General features: G+C 36.5%; 1 protein-coding gene and 1 long non-coding RNA gene across 6 annotated transcripts in view; one reads left to right on the forward strand and one right to left on the reverse strand.

The window, feature by feature from the left end:
- The window catches only part of ZNF567 (zinc finger protein 567), a 70,977-nt gene that overhangs the window by 23,372 nt on the left and 24,829 nt on the right, over nt 1–22,776 (reverse strand). Inside the window, 1 exon segment of the mRNA XM_036068014.2 lies at nt 19,347–20,994. Within this exon segment, the coding sequence (XP_035923907.2) occupies nt 19,347–20,994 (1,648 nt within the window).
- LOC144378787 (uncharacterized) overlaps nt 1–22,776 on the forward strand; it is a 48,985-nt gene that overhangs the window by 19,370 nt on the left and 6,839 nt on the right. For 4 of the 5 annotated variants that reach the window (XR_013444306.1, XR_013444307.1, XR_013444309.1 and 1 more), the window contains exon 4: nt 8,191–8,262. This is a non-coding gene — a long non-coding RNA (uncharacterized LOC144378787). Of the gene's footprint in view, nt 1–8,190; nt 8,263–17,886; nt 18,120–22,776 lie in introns of all 5 variants that reach the window. The other variant, XR_013444305.1, reaches the window with a different exon arrangement.

Here is a 22,776-nt window from a genome sequence, read left to right on the forward strand (position 1 = left end):
AAACCCTACAAATATAAGGAATGTGAGAATGCCTATAGATGGAATTCAACATTTAATCAACATCAAAAAATGCATACTAACAAGAAATTCGGTTGAAGGTATATGGAAAAGCCTTTCAACTTCATTAAATCCTTACAGATCATCAGATATTTCACAATGCTGAGAAACCAATTCTATAAGTGAGGAGTGATGTGGGAAGGCCTTTAGATAAAATGTACATCAGTGAATGTACACTAAGGAGAAACCCTGTGAATGTAAAGAATGTGGGAATGCCTTTAGATTTTGTTTATACCTTATTGAGCATCAGAGAATTTATAATGATGAAAAACTCTAAAAAGGTGAGAAATGTATGAAGGCCCAATATTCATGCCACTATCAAATCTGAGAATTCATAACCTTATTGAGTACATATGAAAGTACTTTTACTCCATTATTCATAGAATATTATTCATACTAGGGGAAAATGTTTAGGAAACCCTTTTCCGGGGGCGGGGGGGTCAATCTTACAACTTAATTTGGCATAAAAAATTTCATACCAGGTGTCTTAAATCTATTGAATATACAAGATTTCTAAAATCACTCAGTTCCTGTTGGATGTTAGCAGATTCACACTAGAGAAGAATTTCTTACTCTATCAGTTGTGGAACTGAAGGAAAGCCTTAAGTCACAGCACATACTTAGCCTATCATCATCTTCAAGATATTCAACAATATACTTATTAGCTCTGTGCCTCAGTTGTAAAATGGTGAAGTTAATACCTATCTGATAGTGTTTTTGTGAGGATTAACTCCTGTAAACCCTTGTAAGATTATTTGGCAACTAAAGATTAGCTACTGTTCTTCTGGTAATAATAGCATAACTGTTAGTGAATTCTTATGAAAGAATCTATATTGGTAATGAACTTAGAAAGCCTCCAATCACTACCCACCTCCTATTGAACTTCAAATAATTGATTCTGAATAAAGTATAGTAGAATATAAAGAACATGGGGGCACATGACTGGCTTAGTCAGAAGAGCACACAACTCTTGATCTTGGGGTTGTGAGTTCAAGCCCCACATTGGGTGTAGAGATTACTAAATAAATAAATAAACTTAAAAAAAATAACATGTGAGACAACTTCATTCCTAAGTTGCAACAGGAAATTAATCCTGGAATACTCTGGAATTAATGGCTGTAAATATATATTGAGAATATAGCTCATTGCTGAAGAAGTAGAAAAGGGTATTATACAGTTTGCAGTCAAGTCCAAATAACATGTATTCTATAATCTACACTATCTTCTTAGAATTCAAAATTTATTAGAAATTATCAAAAGGATAACGGAGAAAAGTGCCCATTAAACTTGCCCATCTTGTCATTACGAAAACTTCCAAACACAGAAAAGTTGAAAAGGATAATGAACAGGCATTTACCATCCAACCCCCACCCAGTTTAAAAGCTAACAGTTTAGGGGTGCCTGGGTGGCTCAGTCGTTAAGCATCTGCCTTCGGCTCAGGTCATGGTCCCAGGGTCCTGGGATCAAGCCCCACGTTGGGCTCCCTGCTTGGTGGGAAGCCTGCTTCTCCCTCTCCCACTCCCCCTGCTTGTGTTCCCACTCTCACTATCTCTCTGTCAAATTAAAAAAAAGAAAAAGCTAACAGTTTGTCATATTTGCTTTATCTTCCTATAATTTTCTACATAACCATAATATAATCACACCTTCTAAAATATGTCAAGTGATGCATGTTCAAATTTTCCCAGTTGTCCCAAGATTGACTTTAATAGCTATTTATTTTTCTTTTTATCTAGAATCAACTCTAGGTTCATAAATTACATTTAGTTGATATGTCTCTTTTAGTCTAGTTTTGTTCTTTACCTTTATTCCTTTTTTCCATGACGCTGGCTTTTTCTTCTTAGAGGCCATGCATTTGTCTTGTAGGGTGTTCCATATTTTGGATTGTTGTGTTTGTTTCCTAATGTTCTCATTTAACTTACTCTGCCATCTACATTGGAAATTAAGTGTAGAGAAAAGATTGAGTTTGGGTTAAACAATTTTGCAAGAATATTTTATCATAAATGATGTTAAATATTTTGTATTGTCATATATTAAGAGGCACATATTGATACCATTGATACTAAATTTGATCATATGGTTAAGGTGATGACTGTTAAATTTCTCATTTTAAAGGTCCTTTTTAATCCTTACAATTAGAAAGTAATCTGTGAAGTGATTCTAACACCCTCTTGGAAATTTATATTTTGTTTGATTCAAAGGCAAGACCAGAGTTGAAATAGGATACCATTCAGATATGAGTGATAATGAGTTGCTATATATCAAAACCTGTAGGAGGTGATCAAAGTCATTTTCGGAAAGTAATCTTGTGGGAAATTAGTACTCTTTAATAAATGCAGGAAATGAAAATTTAGGGCCAGAATTTTTATTTGCTTAACAGTCACCATCTAACAAATGATATTGCCTCACATGATTACACTTATAATCCTAGTTCTAATACAGTATCTGTCACATAGTGGAGAGTTGATAAGCTGTCAAAGCAATCCAAACCTAAGAAACTAGGAAAAGGGGGCACCTGGGTGGCTCAGTCGGTTAAGCGTCTGCCTTTGGCTCAGGTCATGATCTCGGGGTCCTGGGATGGAGCCCCACGTTGGGCTCCCTCCTCAACAGGAAGCCTGCTTCTCCCTCTCCTCCCCACTCATGTTCTCTCTCACTATCTCCGTCTCTCTCTCTCAAATAAATAAATAAAATCTTAAAAAAAAAAAAAACTAGGAAAAGAACAGATTAACCTAAATCCAGCAGAAGGAAACCATTCATACAGTTAGAAGTTAATGGAGGAAGAGTAAAACATCTATTTTCTGTGGGAAAAACACCGATCTAAACTAGACTTATAAATTTGATCAATGTAAAGATGAAAAATACAATGGCTTTAATAAGGTGGCACACATATATTTATGGAGAGTTTTAAAATAGCATGGTAATACTATGTATATAAAATATTTTTTTTTCAAATTGACTCAAAGTAGAAATTGGCCTCGTCTAATAAATGTAGTGGGAAAATGAAAATTTGGTTCAAAATCTCTCTTTTAAAAAAATACGTAAATAAGTCACCAGGTAAAAACTGCAGAGATAATCTGTAAAAGAATTTTACAAGCTAATTCTATAAGGCTAACAGTCTGAAACCATACTGGATGAGGATTGTTTCTAAAAAAAAAATTAGATTTATGAATATGAATACAAATACCCTAAGGAAAACATTAGCAATGAAACCAAGAATTGAGGAAATCATGATTTGAGAGCTAGAACTTTGCTTATCAGTCACCATTTTAAAATTTATATAATTTATATGATTGCACTCTATTTACAGCTTCTTAAGCAAGATGTATCCAAACTCAAGAAATTAAAAAAAACAAACAGAAGGGGCACCTAAGTGGCTCGGTCGGTTGAGTGTCTGACTCTTGGTTTTTGGCTCGGGTCATGATCTTGGGGTTGTGGGATTGAGCCCCAGGAAGGGCTCCGCGCTTGGTGGGGAGTCTGCTTGGGACTCTCTCCCACTTCTCCCTCTGTCATCCCCCCTCCCCCACTCACACGTGCACTTTCTCTCTAAAATAAATAAATCTTAAAAAATAAAGAGCCAATACCAGTTAAGATAGAATTAGTATATTCTTCCCTGTGTCTCCCACTGAATGCAGTTAAAATCCTAGAGAGAATGGATGGGCAGCTATTAGAGAAACCTGAAAGTAAATTTTAGTAGACTGGAGAAGGAAACCAGAATTTGGAAGTTTGACTAATTTGGTGGTTAAGTGTTCTTGCCTGGACTAAAACACAACCTGAATCCCAGAACTGTGCACCAAGCTCAAATAGAAAGAACTCCGAGAGAGGCTCTTTCTGGTCAAATGAGTGGGAGAAGAGGATTTTGTGGGGTAATGTCTAAGAAATTTATGTTGTTTTTGTTTTCTTTCTGGTCTCACCCCAGGCAAACAATAGTCCTGAAAGCTGCAATCCTCTAGTGGGCAGGTGGTAGTTGCAGCAGCTGCCAGCAAGTACTTAAACCCTGAGGAAGGAGAATCCTACCTTATTAGTGAAAGTCTGTTTTGAATAGAATAGAGGAAATCCCATTACTTTTTTCCTCTTTATTCTCTTACTGGTTGGCACTGGAGGAAGACCTAGCTGTGGGAAGGGCACAGCAGAATAGGAAAACTAAAGGGGTGCCTGGCTGGCTCAGTTGGTAGAGCATGTGACTCTTGATCTCTGGATCATGAGTTGAAGTCCCAGGTGGGCTGTGGAGCCTAGTGTAAAAAAAAAAAAAAAAAAAAAGAGAATAGGAAAACTAAAGCTCTTTAGATCTAACTAGATCAGGAAGGGGACCTCTGGGAACTAAAGAGTTCTGGGGAGACAGAGGCGAGGAGGCAACTCAAGTCAGGGGTCCCATAAGGTGTATGGACTTGAGGGAGCACTCTCAAGCTGTACATGTGTAGATTTGACACTAGGCAGCATACGAAAGGCCTTGAGAACTGAATCAGAAGGTAGATCATCATCTGGGTCCCAAAATGGATAGTGGGTGAAGCACACATAAAGCATAACAACACTGCAAATGCTTTGAAAACTGAACTGACATTGGAGCCTCAAGGCACAGAAAGTGGTTTGGAACTTGCATGCTGAATGGAAATAAATTGCCTGCTAAAACCAACCAAAATTATCAACTTCCATAGGATTTAATCTAGGCCAAGAGAATAAAATTATTCAAAATGTCCAAGAAACAAAAATGTATTCTACATACAAAGAATGAAGAAAATTTCAACTCACAGTGGGGGAAAAAAAATAAAAGACCCAACACTGAGGTCACACATGTTGGAATTACCAAAGACTTTCAAATGCTATGAGAACCATGTTTCAGGAAGTAAAGGTGAATACTCTTGAGAGAATGACTAAGCAGAGAAATAGAAGCTATAAAAAAAAGAATCAAAAGTAAATTTTAGAACTGGAAAATAATAACAAAAATTAAAACTTACTTGATGGGCTCAATAACAAAATGGAGAAAACAAAGGAAAGATTGAAGTGAATTTGAACATATATCAATAAAAATTATCCAACATAAAATATATATATATTTTAAAGATTTTATTTATTTCACAGAGAGAGACAGTGAGAGCAGGAACACAAGCAGGGGGAGTGGGAGAGGGAGAAGCAGGCTTCCAGCCGAGCAGGGAGCATCACGTGGGGCATGCTTAACGACTGAGCCACCCAGGCACCCCCCAACATAAAAGATTTTTAAAGAAGATTTTATATATTTTTTTGAGAGAGAGGGAGAAAGAGAGGAGCGCTGAGCAGTGAGCCCAACATGGGGCTCGATCCTAGGACTCCAGGATCATGACCTGAGCCGAAGGAAGATGCTTAACTGACTGAGCCACCCAGGCACCCCTCCAATAGAAAAGATTAAAAAAATTTAACAGAAACTTTAGGACCTAAGGGACAATACCAAAAAGTTTAACACTTGTGTCATTTGAATTGTAGAAGGAGAGAAGAAAGTGCAATGAAGAGAAAATATTTAAAGAAATAATGGCCAAAAACCTACCAAATTTGGCAAAAGATACAAACTTACAGATTCAAGAAAGATATGGGCATGCCTTGGGATATTTTGGGTTTGGTTCCAGACTGCCACAATAAAGTATGTCACAATAAAGAGAGTCAAATGAATTTTTTGGTTTCCCGGTGCATATAAAAGTCATGTTTACACTACACTGTAGTATGTTAAATGTGCGATAGCATTGTGTAAACAAATATACATACCTTAACACCTTATCACTAAAAAATGCTAATCATCATCTGAGCAGTGAGTCATAATCACTGATGACAGATCACTACAACAAATATAATAATAATGAACATTTTGACGTAAGACTTAACCAAAATATAACACAGACACACAAAGTGAGCAAATTTTGTTCAAAAATTTTTTTGGCACCAATAGATTTGTTCAAGACTGACTTGTCACAAACTTTCAATTTTTAAAGAATACCTGATCTGCAGGGGCGCCTGGTGGCTCAGTCGTTAAGCGTCTGCCTTCGGCTCAGGTCATGATCCCAGGGTCCTGGGATCGAGCCCCGCATCGGGCTCCCTGCTCGGCAGGAAGCCTGCTTCTCCCTCTCCCACTCCTCCTGCTTGTGTTCCCTCTCTCACTGTGTCTCGCTCTGTCAAATGGACAAATAAAATCTTAAAAAAAAAAAAAAAACCTGATCTGCAAAGCTCAATAAAATGAGGTATGCCTGTAATCCCACAAAAAGGATAAACTAAAAAGAAACCTTTGCTGAGACAGACCATAATAAAACTGCTGAGAATCAAAGGAAAAAAAACCTTGAAAGCTTCTTATGGAATACTGATGCATTACATATAGGAAAACAATACCTTTAAGAACAAAATTTCTCATCAGAAAGTATGAATGCCATGGGTAGGTGGAACAACATTTTTAAAATACTTCAAGGAAACCACTGTCAGTCTCATATTCTATTCAGTGAAAATATTCAGGGTCATGAGATCGAACCTTGTGCCCTTGGCTCCACCCTGGCTGTGGAGCCTGTTTAAAATTCTCTCTCTCCCTCTCCCTCTGCCCCTCCCGTGCCCACCCCTCTGCCTCCTTACTCCCCATTTGTGCTCTTTCTCTCAAATAAAATCTTTAAAAAAAATAAAAAATAAATAAAAGTTTCCACACAGAAAAATAAATAAAATGAAAAGTTGACCTATAGATTTGAGAAAATATTTGTAAACCATCTACCTGGATAAGGGATTAATATCTAAAATATAAGGAACTCCTACAACTCAATAGCAAAAAACCTCAAACAGCAAAAATCTCAATAGTAAAAAATAGGCAAAGAAGACATACAATACCTTTGAATAAATACCTTTCCAAAGAAGACATACAAATAGCCAACATGTACATGAAAAGGTACTCAACATCACTAATTATCAGGAAAATGCAAGTTAAAATCAGTATTAGATATCACCACATACCTGTTAGAATAGTATTATTAAAAAGGCAAGACTTAACAAGTGTTGGTGATGATATGGAGAAAAGGGGTCCCTTGTACATCATTGGTGAGAATGTAAATTGGTACAGCCACTATGGAAAACAGTATGGAAATTCATCAAAAAGTAAAAATAGTATTATCCAGCAATTCCATTTCTGGGTATATATTCCAAAGGAAATAGAATCAGGATCTCAAAGACATATCTGCACTGCCATGTTCATTGCAGCACTAGTCACAATAGCCAAGATATGGAAACAATCTAAGTATCCATCTATAGAAGAATGGATTAAGAAGATGTGGTGTGTGTGTGTACACTCATAAATACAATGGAATAGTTTTCAGCCATGAGAAAGGAATTCTTGCCATTTGTGACAACATGGATGGACCCTGAGTGCATTATGCAAGTGAAATAAGTCAGAGAAAGACAAATACTGTACAATCTCACTTATATGTGGAATCTAAAAAAGGCAAACTCAGAAACAGAGTGAGAATGGTGGTTGCCAGAGGCTTGGGGATGGGAAAAGTGGGGAGATATTGGTCAAAGGGTACAAACTTCTAGATATAAGATGAATAAGTTCTGGGAATCTAATGTACAACATGGTGACTCTAGTTAATACTGAATTATGTAACTGATAGTTGGTAAGGAAGTAGATTAACTGTTTTCACCATACCCACAAAAAGGTAATTATATGGAATGATGGAGGTGTCAATTAACCCTTTGTGGTAATCATTTCACAATATATACACGTATCAAATAATCACATTGTACATCTTTTTTTTTTTTTAAGATTTTTTTTTATTTATTCATTTGAGACACAGAGATACAGAGAGAGAGAGAGAGAGAGTGCATGAACAGGGGGAGAGGCAGAGGGAGAGGGAGAAGCAGGCTCCCCGCCGAGCCAGGAGCCGGTCGTGGGGCTTGATCCCAGCACCCTGGGATCATGACCTGAACCGAAGGCAGATGCTTAACCATCTGAGCCACCCAGGTGCCCCCACATTGTGCATCTTAACTTACCCAGTGTTATATGTCAGTTATACCTTGGTAAAGGTGGGGGATATATATGTGTCTATATAAAATAAATGCACAAAACAAAAACTGATAAAATGAAAGAAGTAGATAAATCCGCAATTAATGTGGGAGATTTTAACATTTATCTCTTCCTATTGATAGATCAACAGACAAGAAATCAAGGTACAGAAGAATTCAATGCCATCTAAACGACATCTATAGATTGACAGCAGAGTATGTATTCTTTTCAGTTGCATGTGGAATATTCACCAAGATAAACTATATTCTGGGTCACAAACTAAATCTTCATAAATGTAAAAGAATTGAAATCAGGCCAAGCATTTTCCTTACCAAAATGGAATTAAATTAGAAAAAAATAACAAAGATATTTAGCAAGTCCACAAATACTTAAAAATTAAACAACTGACATGTAATCAATCCATGAGTCAAACAGGAAGTCTCAAACGAAATTAGAGCATATTTTCAACTGAACAAAAGTGGAAATATAGGATATTAATTTATAGGATACAGCCACAGCAGTACCAAGAGGGGAATTTTTTTTTAAGATTTTATTTATTTGTCAGAGAGAGAGAGTGAGTACAAGCAGGGGGAGTGGCAGGCAGAGGGAGAAGCCAGCTCCTCGCTGAGCAAGGAGCCTGACATAGGACTTGATCCCAGCCAGGGTCCTGGGATCATAACCTGAGCCAAAGGCAGATGCTTAACAGACTGGGTCACCCAGGCATCCCCCAAGGGGGAAATTTTTAGCAACTAACTGGGTTGGTGTCAGAGTAAGTGTAATATAGAGTCAAGATCTTCACCACCACCCAGGCTAACTAGGCCATTCTTTTCTATGGTGAATATGGAGGGCAAATGAAGAGCGATAAAGAGGCACTCCTACCTCTCTCAACCAGGAAGGTATAAAAAGGAGGCTGGTAGGGTGCCAGAACTCCCATTCACACATAATAGTAAGGAGGACTCCTCCTTCCCCCGTCAACGGAGGCTGAGTGAGAAACCTGTGTTTCTGTCTCCCACCTGCCATAACAAGATGGCACAGCCCCTTCCCATGTGAGTGGAGTCAGAGAACGCCAGCTTAAACAAGGTTTAAATAAGATTTAGAATCCATCATCATAATAAGAACCAGGAAAATCTCAAATTGAGTGAAAAAAGATATTCAAAAGAGTATCAAGATGACAAAGATGTTAGAATTATCTCATAAATACATAAAACTTCACAAAAATGCCTGAAACAAATATACTTGAAACAAAAGAAAAAACAAAGTCTTAGCAAAGAAATGTGAAGTCCAGTGAAGAAAATAGAAGATATAAAAAAGAAACAAAGGAAAATTAACTGAAAAGTATGATAATGGAAATAAACTTAATAGATGTGCTAACAGCATAAATGGAGGAGACAGAGGAAGGAATCAGAACAACAGAAATTACCCAATCTGAACAACAGAAAATAGACTGAAAAAGAGTGAAAAACAACTCAGGAACCTGTGAGATTATAATACAAGATCTAACATTCCTAACATGGAAGTCCTGGAAGAAAAAATACAACAGGATTGAAAAAGTACTCAAAGAAATAATGACTGAAAATTCCCCCAATTTGGCAAAAGACCATAAACAGATTCAAGACACTGAGTAACAAGCTTCCCCCCACCTCTGCCCCCAATCAATATCATGTCATATCATAGTCAAACTTCTAAAAACTAAGGACAAAATAAAAATCTTGAAAGTAAGAGAAACACCACCTTAAATTTGGAGGGGGAAATTCAAACAAAAGCAGACTTCTCATAAGAAACCATAGAGGCCAGAAGAAGTGGTACATTTTAAAGCACTGAAAGAAAGAATTCCAAATTCCAAGCCCTATATCCAGCAAAAAAACCAAAAAAACCCAAACAGAAACATATATATATAAATCATTCAAGAATAAAGGGAACCAACATCAGTCATTAGGAAAATGCAAATCAAAACCACAATGAGATACCACTTTACAACCACTGAGATGGCTATAATTAAAAAAAAAAAAGAAAATAATAATCAATGGCAAGGATGTGGAGAAACCCTTGTGGTGAAGCTACTATAGAAAACATTATGGCAGTTCCTCTAAAAAATTAAATATATAATTATCATATAGTACAACAATGACAAATGAATTTAAAGTAGGGACTAGAACAGATACTTGTATGTGAATGTTCATGGCAGCATTATTCACAATAGCTAAAATTAGGTAGAAGCAACCCAAATGTCCATTATTGGATGAATGGAAAAATAAAATGTGGTATATACATACAATGGACATGTTATTTGGTCTTTAGTAGGAATTAAGTTCTGACACATGCAACATAGATGAAGCTTGAAGATACTACGCTAGGTGAAAGAAGCCAGACACAAATGGACAAATATATGATTCCATGATATGAGGTACCTGGAATAGTCAAGTTCATAGAGACAGAAAGTAGAATAGTAGTTACCACTGGCTGGGAGGAAGTGGTAATAAGGAATTAATGTTTGATGGATACCAAGTTTCAGTTAGGGATGATGAAATATTGGAGATGGATAGTGGTGATGTTTGCAAAACAGTGTGAATGTGCTTAATGCCATTGAATTGTACACTTAAAAATTGTTAAACTGGTAAATTTTACATTAAGTATATTTTGCCACAATTAAAACATTTTGAAAAATATGCTGTTGGGGCGCCTGGGTGGCTCAGACGGCTAAGTGTCTGCCTTCGGCTCAGGTCATGATCCCAGGGTCCTGGGATTGAGCCCCGCAACGGGCTCTCTGCTCTGCGGGGAGTCTGCTTCTCCCTCTCCCTCTTCCACTCCCCCTGCTTGTGCTCCCTCTCTCACTGTGTCTCTCTCTGTCAAATAAATAAATAAAATCTTTAAAACAAAAAATATGCTGTTGCCAAGAAACGCACTTCAGATATAAAGATATAGGCAAGTTGAAAGTAATAGAATAGAAAAGGATAATCATGCAAACATTAATCAAAGAAAACCAGGAGTGGCTGTCTTAAAAACACACTTCTAGGGCACCTGGGTGGCTCAGTTGTTAAGCATCTGCCTTCGGCTCAGGTCGTGATCCCACGGTCCTGGGATCGGTCCCTCATCGGGCTCCCTGCTCAGCGGGAAGCCTGCTTCTCCCTCTCCCATTCTCCCTGCTTGTGTTCCCTCTCTCGCTGTGTGTGTGTCTCTCTCTGTCAAATAAATAAATAAAAATCTTAAAAAAAAACAACTAACCAAACAAACAAAAAAAACACACTTCTAAATAATCCACGGGTCAAAGAGGAAGTCTCAAAAACATGTTGAGCTGATTATGGTTTGGGAACCTAATTTTGGAAATAAATACTACATATATAAATTGGTATATGGTAAAAACCAAAATGTATTTTAGTGAATGATAACCAAAGAGACTTACCTGAATTTTAAAAATGAGATGTTAGTGAAAATGGCATTTTCATCAGAAAGAATACTCTCTATTGATAAATAAATGAACCATATGCAATTTTAAAATACTGCTTTGGTTATTTAATTTTTCTAAGTAAATAAAAATTAAAAATTATTCATAGAAAAAAGACATTGAAATGAATGAAAATAAAACTGAATGAAAATTTAAAAAACAGGGGCGCCTGGGTGGCTCAGTTGGTTAAGCGTCTGCCTTCGGCTCAGGTCATGATCCCAGGGTCCTGGGATCGAGCCCCACATCAGGCTCCCTGCTCAGCAGAGAGCCTGCTTCTCGCTCTCCCTCTGCCTGCTGCTCTGCCTGCTTGTGCTCTCTCTCTGTCAAATAAAAAAAAAAAGAAAAAGAAAAGAAAATTTAAAAAACAATGTATCAAAATTTGTAGGAGGCAGATAAAGCAGGGATGAAAGGGAAATTTATAGCACTAAGTGCATATATTAGAAAAGAGGAAAATTCTCAAATTATTAATCTAACTTCCCAAAACAAGACCTAGAAAAGAAAATAATGGAAAACGAACAGAAGAAAGAACAAATCAAAGTAAGAACAGAAATCAGTGAAACTTAAAACTTAAAAAAAAGATAGGAAAAATCACTGAAATTAAGAGCTGGTTCTTTGGGAAGATCAATAAAATCGACAAACTTCTAGAAAGACCACCACCACCACCACCACCACCAAAACCCCCAAAGACACAGATTACCAATACCCATATGAAATAGCAGATATCACTACTTTGCAGACATCAAAAGAATAAGGGAATACTACAAACAATTCTACACATAAATTTGACAACTTAGATGAACAACTTACTTGAATCACAAAACTACCACAACACACCCAATATAAAATGTGAATGGCCGAAAAACTATTAAGGAAATTTAATCTATAATCTGTAACATATTCCCCAAAAAGAAACCTCCAGGGTCAGATAATTTCATTTAAGAATTTTGCCAAATATTTAAAGAACACAATCTCTTCCAGAAAACAGGATACTAGTATTACCTTGATGCTGAAGACAGAGACAGTATAAAAGAAAAAAATACACAGTCTACTATACATTATGAATATAGACACAAAAAATCCTTAAAAAACATTAAAAAGGAGAATTCAATATTATATAAAAAGAATTTTACGTGACCAAGTGGGGTTTACTCCAGGGATTCAATGCTGGTTCAATATTTGAAAATCAATCAAGGTAATCTACCATTTCAATAAACTAAAGAAGGAAAAAAAAAATCAACACAATCAAATCAACTGATATAGAACAAACATTTGACCAAATTCAACTCTGATTCATGATGAAAACTCAGAAAAACAGGAATAGAGGGGAACGTCTTCAAATTGATAAAGTATCTACAAAAAAATTACAGCTAATATTATACTTAAGGGTGTAATAGTAAATCCTACCTTGAAGATCAAGAAGCAAGAATTTATCCTCTCACTATTCTTGACATAATCCTTAAATTCTTGTGTATGCAGTAGGGGAAAGAAAGGCAATAAAAGGCCTATAGATAGGAAATAAAACTGTCCTACTTACAGATAACATGATTATGTAGAAAAATTCAATGAGTCATTAAATTTCTAGAACCAACAACTGAGTTCAGAAAAGTCACAAAGTAGAAGACAAACATACAAAAATCAGTTGTATTTCTATATATTAGCAATGGACATGTGGACACTGAAATTAAAAAATACATACTATTTATAATCACTCAAAAATACATAGTAGTGTAAAACAAAACATATGTAGGACTCTTATGTTGAAAACTATACAACAATGATGAAAGAAATAAAACAAAATATATAGACACAGTGTGTTCATGGATTGGAAGGCCAAGCACCGTAAAGATGTCAATTTACTCCAAATTGATATAGAGGTTTAAATGTAATTCCTATCCAAATCCAGCGAGAATTTTTGTAAATGTACTATTGCTACTGTAACAAATGGCTTAAAACACAGATTTATTATTTTACAGTTTTATATGTTAGAAGTCCGACATGGGTCTCACTGGGCTAAAAGCAAGTTGTGGGCAGGCTGCATTCCCTTATGGCCTTTTGGAGGCTCAGGTGGGACCTTCTATCTTCTCCTCTATTCTCCTCCTCCTCTTTCTTAATCTTCTTGTCATTTCCAGCTTCTAGAGGCTGCCTGCCTGCATTCTTTGGCGCATGGCCCTCTTGGTCTCCATCTTCCAAACAGGCAACAACAGGTAGAGTCCTTCTCAAAAGGCATCATTCTGACTTCCTCTTCTGTCTCTTCCATCTTTAAAAAGACCTTTGTGATTACATCATGCCCGTGTGAATAATCCAGAATAATTTATTTAAAGACAGGTGGTTAGCAACCTTGATTCCATCTTGCAATCCCTTGCTATGTAACCTGGAAATTCACAAGTTCCAGGGATTAAGATGTGGATATATTTGTGAGGCCATTACTTTTTCTATCTTGGTAAATATAAACCAGATTATTATTATTATTATTTTTTAAAGATTTTGTTTATTAATCTGACAGAGAGAGACACAGTGAGAGAGGGAACACAAGCAGGGGGAGTGGGAGAGGGAGAGGCAGGCTTCCTGCTGAGCAGGGAGCCTGATGTGGGACTTGATCCCAGGACACTGGGATCATGACCTGAGCCGAAGGCAGACACTTAACGACTGAGCCACCCAGGCGCCCCCCCAGATTATTATTTTTTTAAAGATCAGATTATTCTAAAATTTATATGGAAAGACATATGAGCTGGAATGTGTAAAGTCCTTTTGATAAAGAATAACAAAGTGGGAGGAATCACTCAACCCAATATCAAGATTTATAGTATAGATACAATAATAAAGGCAGTGTGGTATTAGTAGAAACTGGCCCTTGGATCAATGGAACAAAACAAAGAATCAGAACTAGATTCACATAAACATGCCCAACTGATTTCTGAGGTATAAAACAAATTCAATGGAGGAAAGACAGCTTTTTCAACAAATGGTGCTGGAGCAATTGGACACTACAGGCAAACAAAAACAAACAAAAAATCCTCTACCTAAGTCTTATACATTATAACTCAATAATATCTCAGTCATATATATGATACAATCATATAACACAAATTAACTCAAAATGGATTGTAGACTTAAATGTGTAACATAAAACTATAAAACTTGCAGGAAAAAACAAAGAAAAAATTGGGGGGATTTAGAGCTAGGTAAAGAGATCTTAGAGTTGATACCAAAGCATGATTCATAAAAGAGAAATCTGATAAATTAGATCTCATCAAAGTTAAAATCTTTTGCTCTGCAAAAGACTTTGCTAAGAGGATGAAAAGACAACCTACCCACTAGAGGAAAATCCTTGCAAATCACATATCTTGCTAAGTACTAATATCTAATATATATAAAGAACTCTCAATATCCAACAGCAAAAACCCACACACAACCCCCCCCCCCAAAAAAAAGGAAAAACAGACAAAAGATATAAACATAAACTATACGGATGGTTAATAAACACACAAAAAGTCACTGGTCCCAAGAAAGTTCAAAACCCAGTGGAGTAAATTCCATTAGTTTTCAAGGCCTGACAGTAATCCCCTGTGCCCTGAGACTCTACCTTCCAGGGTGGGTCTCTGCCCTCAAGGCCCATGGCTCATGGTCATTCTTCCTCTTTTCTTGAAGGGTAACACATGTTTATAGTTGAGTATCTTGATCAGCCCATTTCCTGCCTGTAGAATTTTGGAAACCTGACAGCCTTGTTATTTCATCCTGTCTCTGTTCTTGTCAGTCCAAGCTAGCAGTGTTTCTGCTGATACAAAATTTGCAAAGACCTTATGGGTTGTGGGTCTTCTCTGTTTGTCACAGGGATCCACACAATTAGTCAGGAGGCAGGACAAACTGTCCACACTCAAAAAAAAAAAAAAAGCCATCACTGTTGGGCAACCATCTCTATTCATTTCTATTGAGATGGTTGATTGGATCCATGAGTCACATACCTAATCTCTTCAGCTAAAGTTGTCCAGGCACACCCTCTCTCCAGAGCAAGCTTTCTCCAGTGAATCTCCTAATTACAGCATCCTTTGCAGTTTGGATAGGCTAATTCCCCCAAATAATCAGACTGTGATTCCTTTTTGCATAATAGTTACTTCCTCAATTTCTCTTTTCTTTCACATTTTACTATAAGCAGCAAGAATACACCAGGTCCCACCTTCAACATTTTCCTTGGAAATTTCCTCAGCCAAGTATTCAAATTCATCACTTACAAGTTTGCTTTTCACACAACTATAAAACACAATTCAGCCAAGTTTTCTGCTATGTAATATGAATCATCTTTCCACCAGTTTCCAGTAATAGTTTTCTCATTTTCTTTTGAGCCCTCACCAGAAACACTATTAAATGTTAATATTTGTAGTAACATTCTCCTCATGAGGATATATGTATCCTCTAAGAAAATAGCTTTCTCAATCTTGCTCTTTTCCTCCTGAGCCTACACCTTACCATCCCTAAGCCTAACAGTCTGTTTGAGGCAATCTAGGCTTTTCTATCATGTGGCTTAAAATTCTTCCAGCCTCTACCCATTGCCAAAATGCACTTCCACATTTTTAGGTGTTTGTTTTAGCAGAGCCCCATTTGCTGGTACCAAAATCTGTATTAATGTCCTGGAGCTACCATAAAAATCATCACAAATTTGGTGGTTAAAACAACAAGAAAATTGCATATATTTATAAAGTAGCACACTTATAAAATTAAATTGAATGGACTTGATTTTAAATGGAAAAGTTAAAAATTATACATTTAAAAACAGAAAAATCATACAGAAAACTTCGCTTCTGCCACTTCTTTGAATTTTTGCAGGGACATTTCAAGTGGGTAACATTTTGTGGACAAACATTTGCATAATATCTTTTTTGCCCCTTCCCTCTTTAGCCAACTGAGATATATTACATCCCACAGATTTGCATGAGGAGGGCTTACTATAGGATTGGGAGTAAGGGAAATGTAAAATGTGAAATACAGGTTTAGGATATTTGCTGTTTGTCCTAGGGTACCAAAGGAGTCTGGGACTGGCCTACCTGTTTTTAATGTTTTCAGTATAATGAATACAGTAGCAATGTGTCTCTTCTAATAATACTCCATTCCATCCCCTCCTATAAGTGATATATATTTTGGTGGGTATAGTAACTATGATAGGAGAGTAGAAATTGCGGGAGATCTTGGGAAACAGTTAAGAGCATAAATATGTAGAGGTTCCCAATGATGACTATACAAATACTTTTGACTTGTTTATATAACCTCCTATACTGGAAGTTCTAGTAGGTAAGAAAACAGCCTAGTCATCTGTGAGTTCATAATTGTATTTTTAAGTTTAGCCATTTAAAACACTGTCTGTTAGTACACCAGATTTTCTAGTACCTCATACACAAGACCTATAAAACATGAATTTTATGTACTATATAGCAATAAAATAAGTATATGCATACAATGCTCTACTGAAAACAAAACATGGCTATTTCAGGACATAATTAGTAAACCAGGAGGCAGGATAGCACATGTAGGAATGCTAGATAATTTATTTTTATGACAGCCACAGAAATGCATAGGAGAGAAGAAACAAATGAGAGTAGAATATCCAAGAAAAAGTGACTCACACATTCCCAACATCTTTGGTTGGTTGAGGCTAGAACAGATTCAGTTGTACTACTACCTCCCCACTCACTACATACCCAGGAAAAAGGATAGGCTTACATCCTCAGTTGTGAGTATAATTCTTTTGTTAATTGCCAATTGTTAGCATATAATAGTATTTATTCATATACAAATATAGATTTATTCAAATGAAACAATTACTAGATTCTCGTATTTATGAATACAGACCCTATAACTTACCTATTTATTTTATTCTAGTATGTTCAAACTGCCCACACTCAAAAAACAAAACAAACCCCAAACCTCAAAAGACCCCAAATCCCTGTAAGCATAAATAATTATTTGTAAAGGCTGAATTCCACAATGTTCTGTCTGGCCAGACAAGGCATTATATTTTCTATGACCCTCTCAAGTCTGAATTCTTATCATGTCGGAATTTCCTTATCACCCACTTTTTTTTTCTCTCAAGTTATCTGCAAGCCCTGGACAAGGATGTTTCCATTTATTATCCACTGGCAATTGCTGTCCCTTTCTGTAAGACAGACGGCCTCAATTGGGGGGCAGGGGAAACTTATTTAAATTTCCACTGCATTTTATTATACAGAGTAACAGTGTATACAGTAAATATATGTTATAAATAATCAGGGGCTTTCAGTAACACTGTTCAAGGTGCTGCTGAATTTACTATTTTCACAGAAAAGATGCTATAGATGTTATTGTTTTAGCAGATTTCCAATTCTCAAACATCACAATCTCTCCAGTGATTTTTCTCTTTTTTTTAAAGATTTTATTTTTTTCTTGAGAGAGAGAGAGAGCGACAGAGACCACAAGTGGGGAGGAGAGGGAGAAGCAGGCTCCCCGCTGAGCAGGGAGCCCGATGCGGGAATCGATCTCGGGACCCTGGGATTATTACCTGAGCCCAAGGCAGACACTTAACCAACTGAGCCACCCAGGCACCCCTCCAGTGATTTTTCATTTGAGAAGTTCAGAGACCCACATTTCCTGAGAAAAATCAAGGTATAAAGGCTTACTTATATATCTATTTCATAATTCTGTCTACAGTGACTTATTCTCCCAAATTTTACTCATCTTTGTCACTTCTTGGTCTCCCTTTCTCTAGTATGAATTCTTTGATGTTGAATAAGGTGTAAGTTATGGCTAAAAGTATCCCTATAATCATGACAACTGTAGGACTCCCTCCAATATGAATTCTCTGGTTTTGTGTAAGGTTTAAGCCACAGCTAAAGAGTCTTTTTAAAATTTCTTACATTCATATACTCATGACTAACAGTCTTCTTACAATTATAACACTATATGGATTTTTTTAGAATTCTCCAGTTGGATGACTGCTAAAAGACCTTTCTCCACATTGCTTACAATCAGAGATGTTACTCTCCAAAGTGAATCAACTCATAGTCAGAAAGGTCTGAGATGTCTGGCAGTTATCTACCATAGCTGAAGAAACTTGCATATACCCTTGGACTGAGTAATTCATCTTAATATAAGATTAACAGAAATACACACACACATGAATATTTATAGCATTTATAGCAGTATTTTTATTATAACACAAAATTAAAAAATACCAATATCCATCAAGAGGATAAATATGGTATATTTTAAAATGGAAGAGTAAAGAGAATGAAAATGAACACATTACTGCCACATGCAATAATGTATGAATCTTAAAAATGTTGAGTGAAACAAGACACAAAAAAATTCATGACACATGATAAAACATACATAAAGTTTAAAGACATGCAAAGACTACTTCATGACGTTATAAGCCAGGTACATGGTAATCTTTGGGGAAGTAACAACTTTTTTATTCCAGAGCATAAGGAGAAATATATTTCATATTTTCTTTTATAAAAACTGATTTTATGACCATTTTGTATCTTGCCTCTGCATGTATTATGTAATACTTTTTTAAAAAATAAACTGAGTCAACAGAACTTGAAAACTTAAAAATTAGCTTCATTTCTGATAGAGTTCAATAACAATGATCATACCCATTATATATGCTAGTAAACAGTAGATAGTTATGTAGTTGGTACTTTATTATTACATTTGTGATTAAAATTACCTTATTAAAATGTTTTAGCATGCTTTTTTTTTTAAACTAAAGTTTTACAATAACTTGGAAAGGGTTTACAAAGAAGTCACATCATTTATTGCATTTCTATGTTTTCTCCCTTGTGAGTTCTCTGATGGACAATGAGGTTTCTCTTATAACTGAAGGACTTACCACACTCATTACAAATATAGGGTTTCTCCCCTGTGTGAGTTCTCTGATGTACAATGAGATTTGTCTTCTGGCGGAAGCACTTCCCACATTCATTACATTTATATGGTTTCTCTCCTGTATGAGTTCTTTGATGATGAATGAGATATGACTTCCTGCTAAAGGCTTTCCCACACTGAGGGCATTCATAGGATTTCTGTCCTGTATGTATTTTCTGATGTACAGTGAGAGTTGCTTTCTGGCGAAAGGACTTCCCACATTCATTACAGATATAGGGTTTCTCCCCTGTATGAATTCTCTGATGTAGATTCAGATTTGTCTTCTGACTGAAGGATTTCCCACATTCATTACATTCATATGGTTTCTCTCCTGTGTGAGTTCTGTGATGATCAATGAGGTATGACTTCATCCTAAAGGCCTTCCCACAGTGAGGACATTCATAGGATTTTTCCCCTGTATGTGTTCTCTGATGTGCCACAAGGGTTGTCTTCTGGCGGAAGGACTTCCCACATTCATTACAAATATAGGGTTTCTCCTCATTATGAGTCTTCTCATGAAGAGCAAGGGTTGTCTTCTGGGAGAAAGATTTTCCACATTCATTACAAATATAGGGCTTTTCCCCTGTATGAGTTCTCTGATGTACAGTAAGGTTTGCCTTCTGATGAAAGGACTTCCCACATTCTTTACAAATATAGGGTTTCTCTCCTGTATGAATTCTCTGATGTAAAGAGAGTGTTGTCTTCTGGCGGAAGGACTTCCCACAGTCATTACACTCATACGGTTTCTCTCCTGTATGAGTTCTCTGATGACGAATGAGGTGTGACTTCAATCTGAAGGCATTCCTACACTGTGGACATTCGTATGATTTCTCCCCTGTATGTGTTCTCTGATGATCAGTGAGGGCTGTCTTTAGGCGGAAGGACTTTCCACATTCATTACAAACAAAGGGTTTCTCTCCTGTGTGAGTTCTCTGATGATCAATGAGATAGGACTTCCTTCTAAATGAATTTCCACATTGATGACACTGATAGGGTTTTTCCTCTGTGTGAATTCCCTGATGCAGAATCAGTACTGATTTTCTGCAGAAGGACTTCCCACATTCAGTGCATGTATGTTTTTTTTCAATATTGGTTGCTCTTCTCCTTTTATTACACTCAGATGGGTTTTCCCTTCTGTGAGCTCTATTATGTGTAATTAAGCCTCCCTTTTTAAGGAAGGCTTTCTCACAGTCATTATATCCAAATGACTGTGCTGGAGTTTCCACCTTATGATACTGCATAAGTACTTCATTATGACTGACAGCCCTGCCACGTTGATTATGGGATTTGACTCCAGGTTGAGCTGTCTCCACTTTAGCACTGAGGAGTGATTTCCCATATCCATTATACTCATTAAGTCTTTTTCTTGCAGGACTTAGATTACTGATGATTAATTCTGAAACATTTTTAAAAATCTTTCCATGAGTGTCATATTCAGGAGGTAGATTTTTTGAATTAATAGGGTTTTTGCTTAAAGTAAATGTCTTTTCATACGCATTACTGTTTTCCTTAATCAGTTTTTTGTGGTTGATGAATATAACTGATCTAGAAAACTTATCTTGGTGTTCCTTGAATTTCACTAAAAAGTCTTCCTCTTTCCAATTTTCTTCTACAAAAGAATATAATTAATAACAATTTGTGAATCTTCACATATTTGCTATGGAAAGAAGTTGTACTAGTATCTAGCATATGAGATCAAGAAAGACCCAGGACAAATTACTCCCTGCCTGGGAAAAGACACAAAACCTAAATAAAAACCCTGCCTCAGTGTGGAAAAAAATAAAAAATTAAGCAATGTACATTATCAACTTTTGCACTTTGTACCAGAACTTCATACAGAAAGTGAAACAAATACACCAAGCAGTGAGGAGAAGACAAAGAATGGTGAGAGACCGATGCTTGGATAGGTGGATTCAGAAGCAATGAAGTGAACCTTTCAAAGACAATAAACTTTAAGTAGGATGGACAAGAAAAATTAGTAGAAAAGCTTGTTCAAGAAAAATACTAGAGGAAGGATTACTTTTGGAGAACACAGATCAGAGCCTATATTTTTATACATTCATCCCTAGATGGTGAGGCAAAACACTTCCAGTTGTTCCACCACCCCTTTCCATGTAGCTATCAATGGCTAATTAATCTTTCCAAGTATCAATTTCCTAGTGTTTAGAGAGACACTTTTTCTAAAAAGATACATTTTAGAGAGAAAGAGTACACATGCAAGTGGGGGGAGAGGGAGAGAAGCAGACTCTTGAGGAAGCAGACTCTCCAGTGAGTGCAGAGCCTGATGCGGGGCTTCATCTCAGGACCTTGAGATCAAATCAAGAGCCAAAATCAAGAGTTGGACTGTCAACCACCTGAGCCACCCAGGCACCCCTAGAAAGACAATCTTTTTTTTTTTTTTTTTAAGATTTTATTTATTTATTTGACAGAGAAAGAGACAGCGAGAGAGGGAACACGGGGGGGGGGGGAGAGGGGGCAGGGAGCCCTATGTGGGGCTCAATCCCAGGATCCTGGGATCATGACCTGAGCCAAAGGCAGATGCTTAACGACTGAGCCACCCAGGCGCCCCGAAAGACAATCTTATAGCCTAGGCTCTAATCCCCCATATAGCTGGGAATCATTTTCTCTTGTGAGAAAAGAGCTAAGAAAATACTTCCACAGGAATTATAAAACTGGGGGTACATTTACTGGCATATTCATATTGCTATTATCTATCCTTCTAGGATGGTTCAATAACAAAAATCTCATGACCATCAATTATAACTATTCCTCTTTGTAGACTTACTTTTTCATGTTTAAAGACTGCTGCAAGTCTTTCCCCAATATAATAACTTTTCTTAACTCAGTTTTCCATATGCTGGACAAGATTAGATTGTTCATTCTCATTCTAAATCATTAACTTTAACCTTCATTTCTCTTATAATTTTGTAGCTATATTTGACTTCTGTTACTCTGCAATCATGCACATCCAATAGAACAATGTTAAACCTAGGTTTTTTTCCTTCAGTCCATTACCTTCAACACGAACATAAAAGAAACCTCTGTAAACAAGACTTTAAATCACCTAGATTCACTCTTTATACTCAAACAAGCTTTCAGCGTTGTCCACGTATCTGACAAATCTCACACATAACAACAGAAGGCCTCATATTTATTGGCTTATAAATATCTCACTTAATCACATGCTTTGCTCATGTTCTTTTAATCAGTTGGCTTGCCTTCCAGTCTTATTTCTGCTCATATTTAGATAATTTAAAAAAAAAATGCTATCATTCAATGATATGAAAATTCCTTCACTTATTTCCCCCCACCACTTTAAGCACTATTTCTTTATAACTTGAAAATGGTTATAGTCTAGGAAAGTCTTTTTAACAAATCTTTTTACAAGCTT

This window comes from Halichoerus grypus, chromosome 15, assembly GCF_964656455.1.
Source record: "Halichoerus grypus chromosome 15, mHalGry1.hap1.1, whole genome shotgun sequence".
Taxonomy (NCBI): Eukaryota; Metazoa; Chordata; class Mammalia; order Carnivora; family Phocidae; genus Halichoerus; species Halichoerus grypus.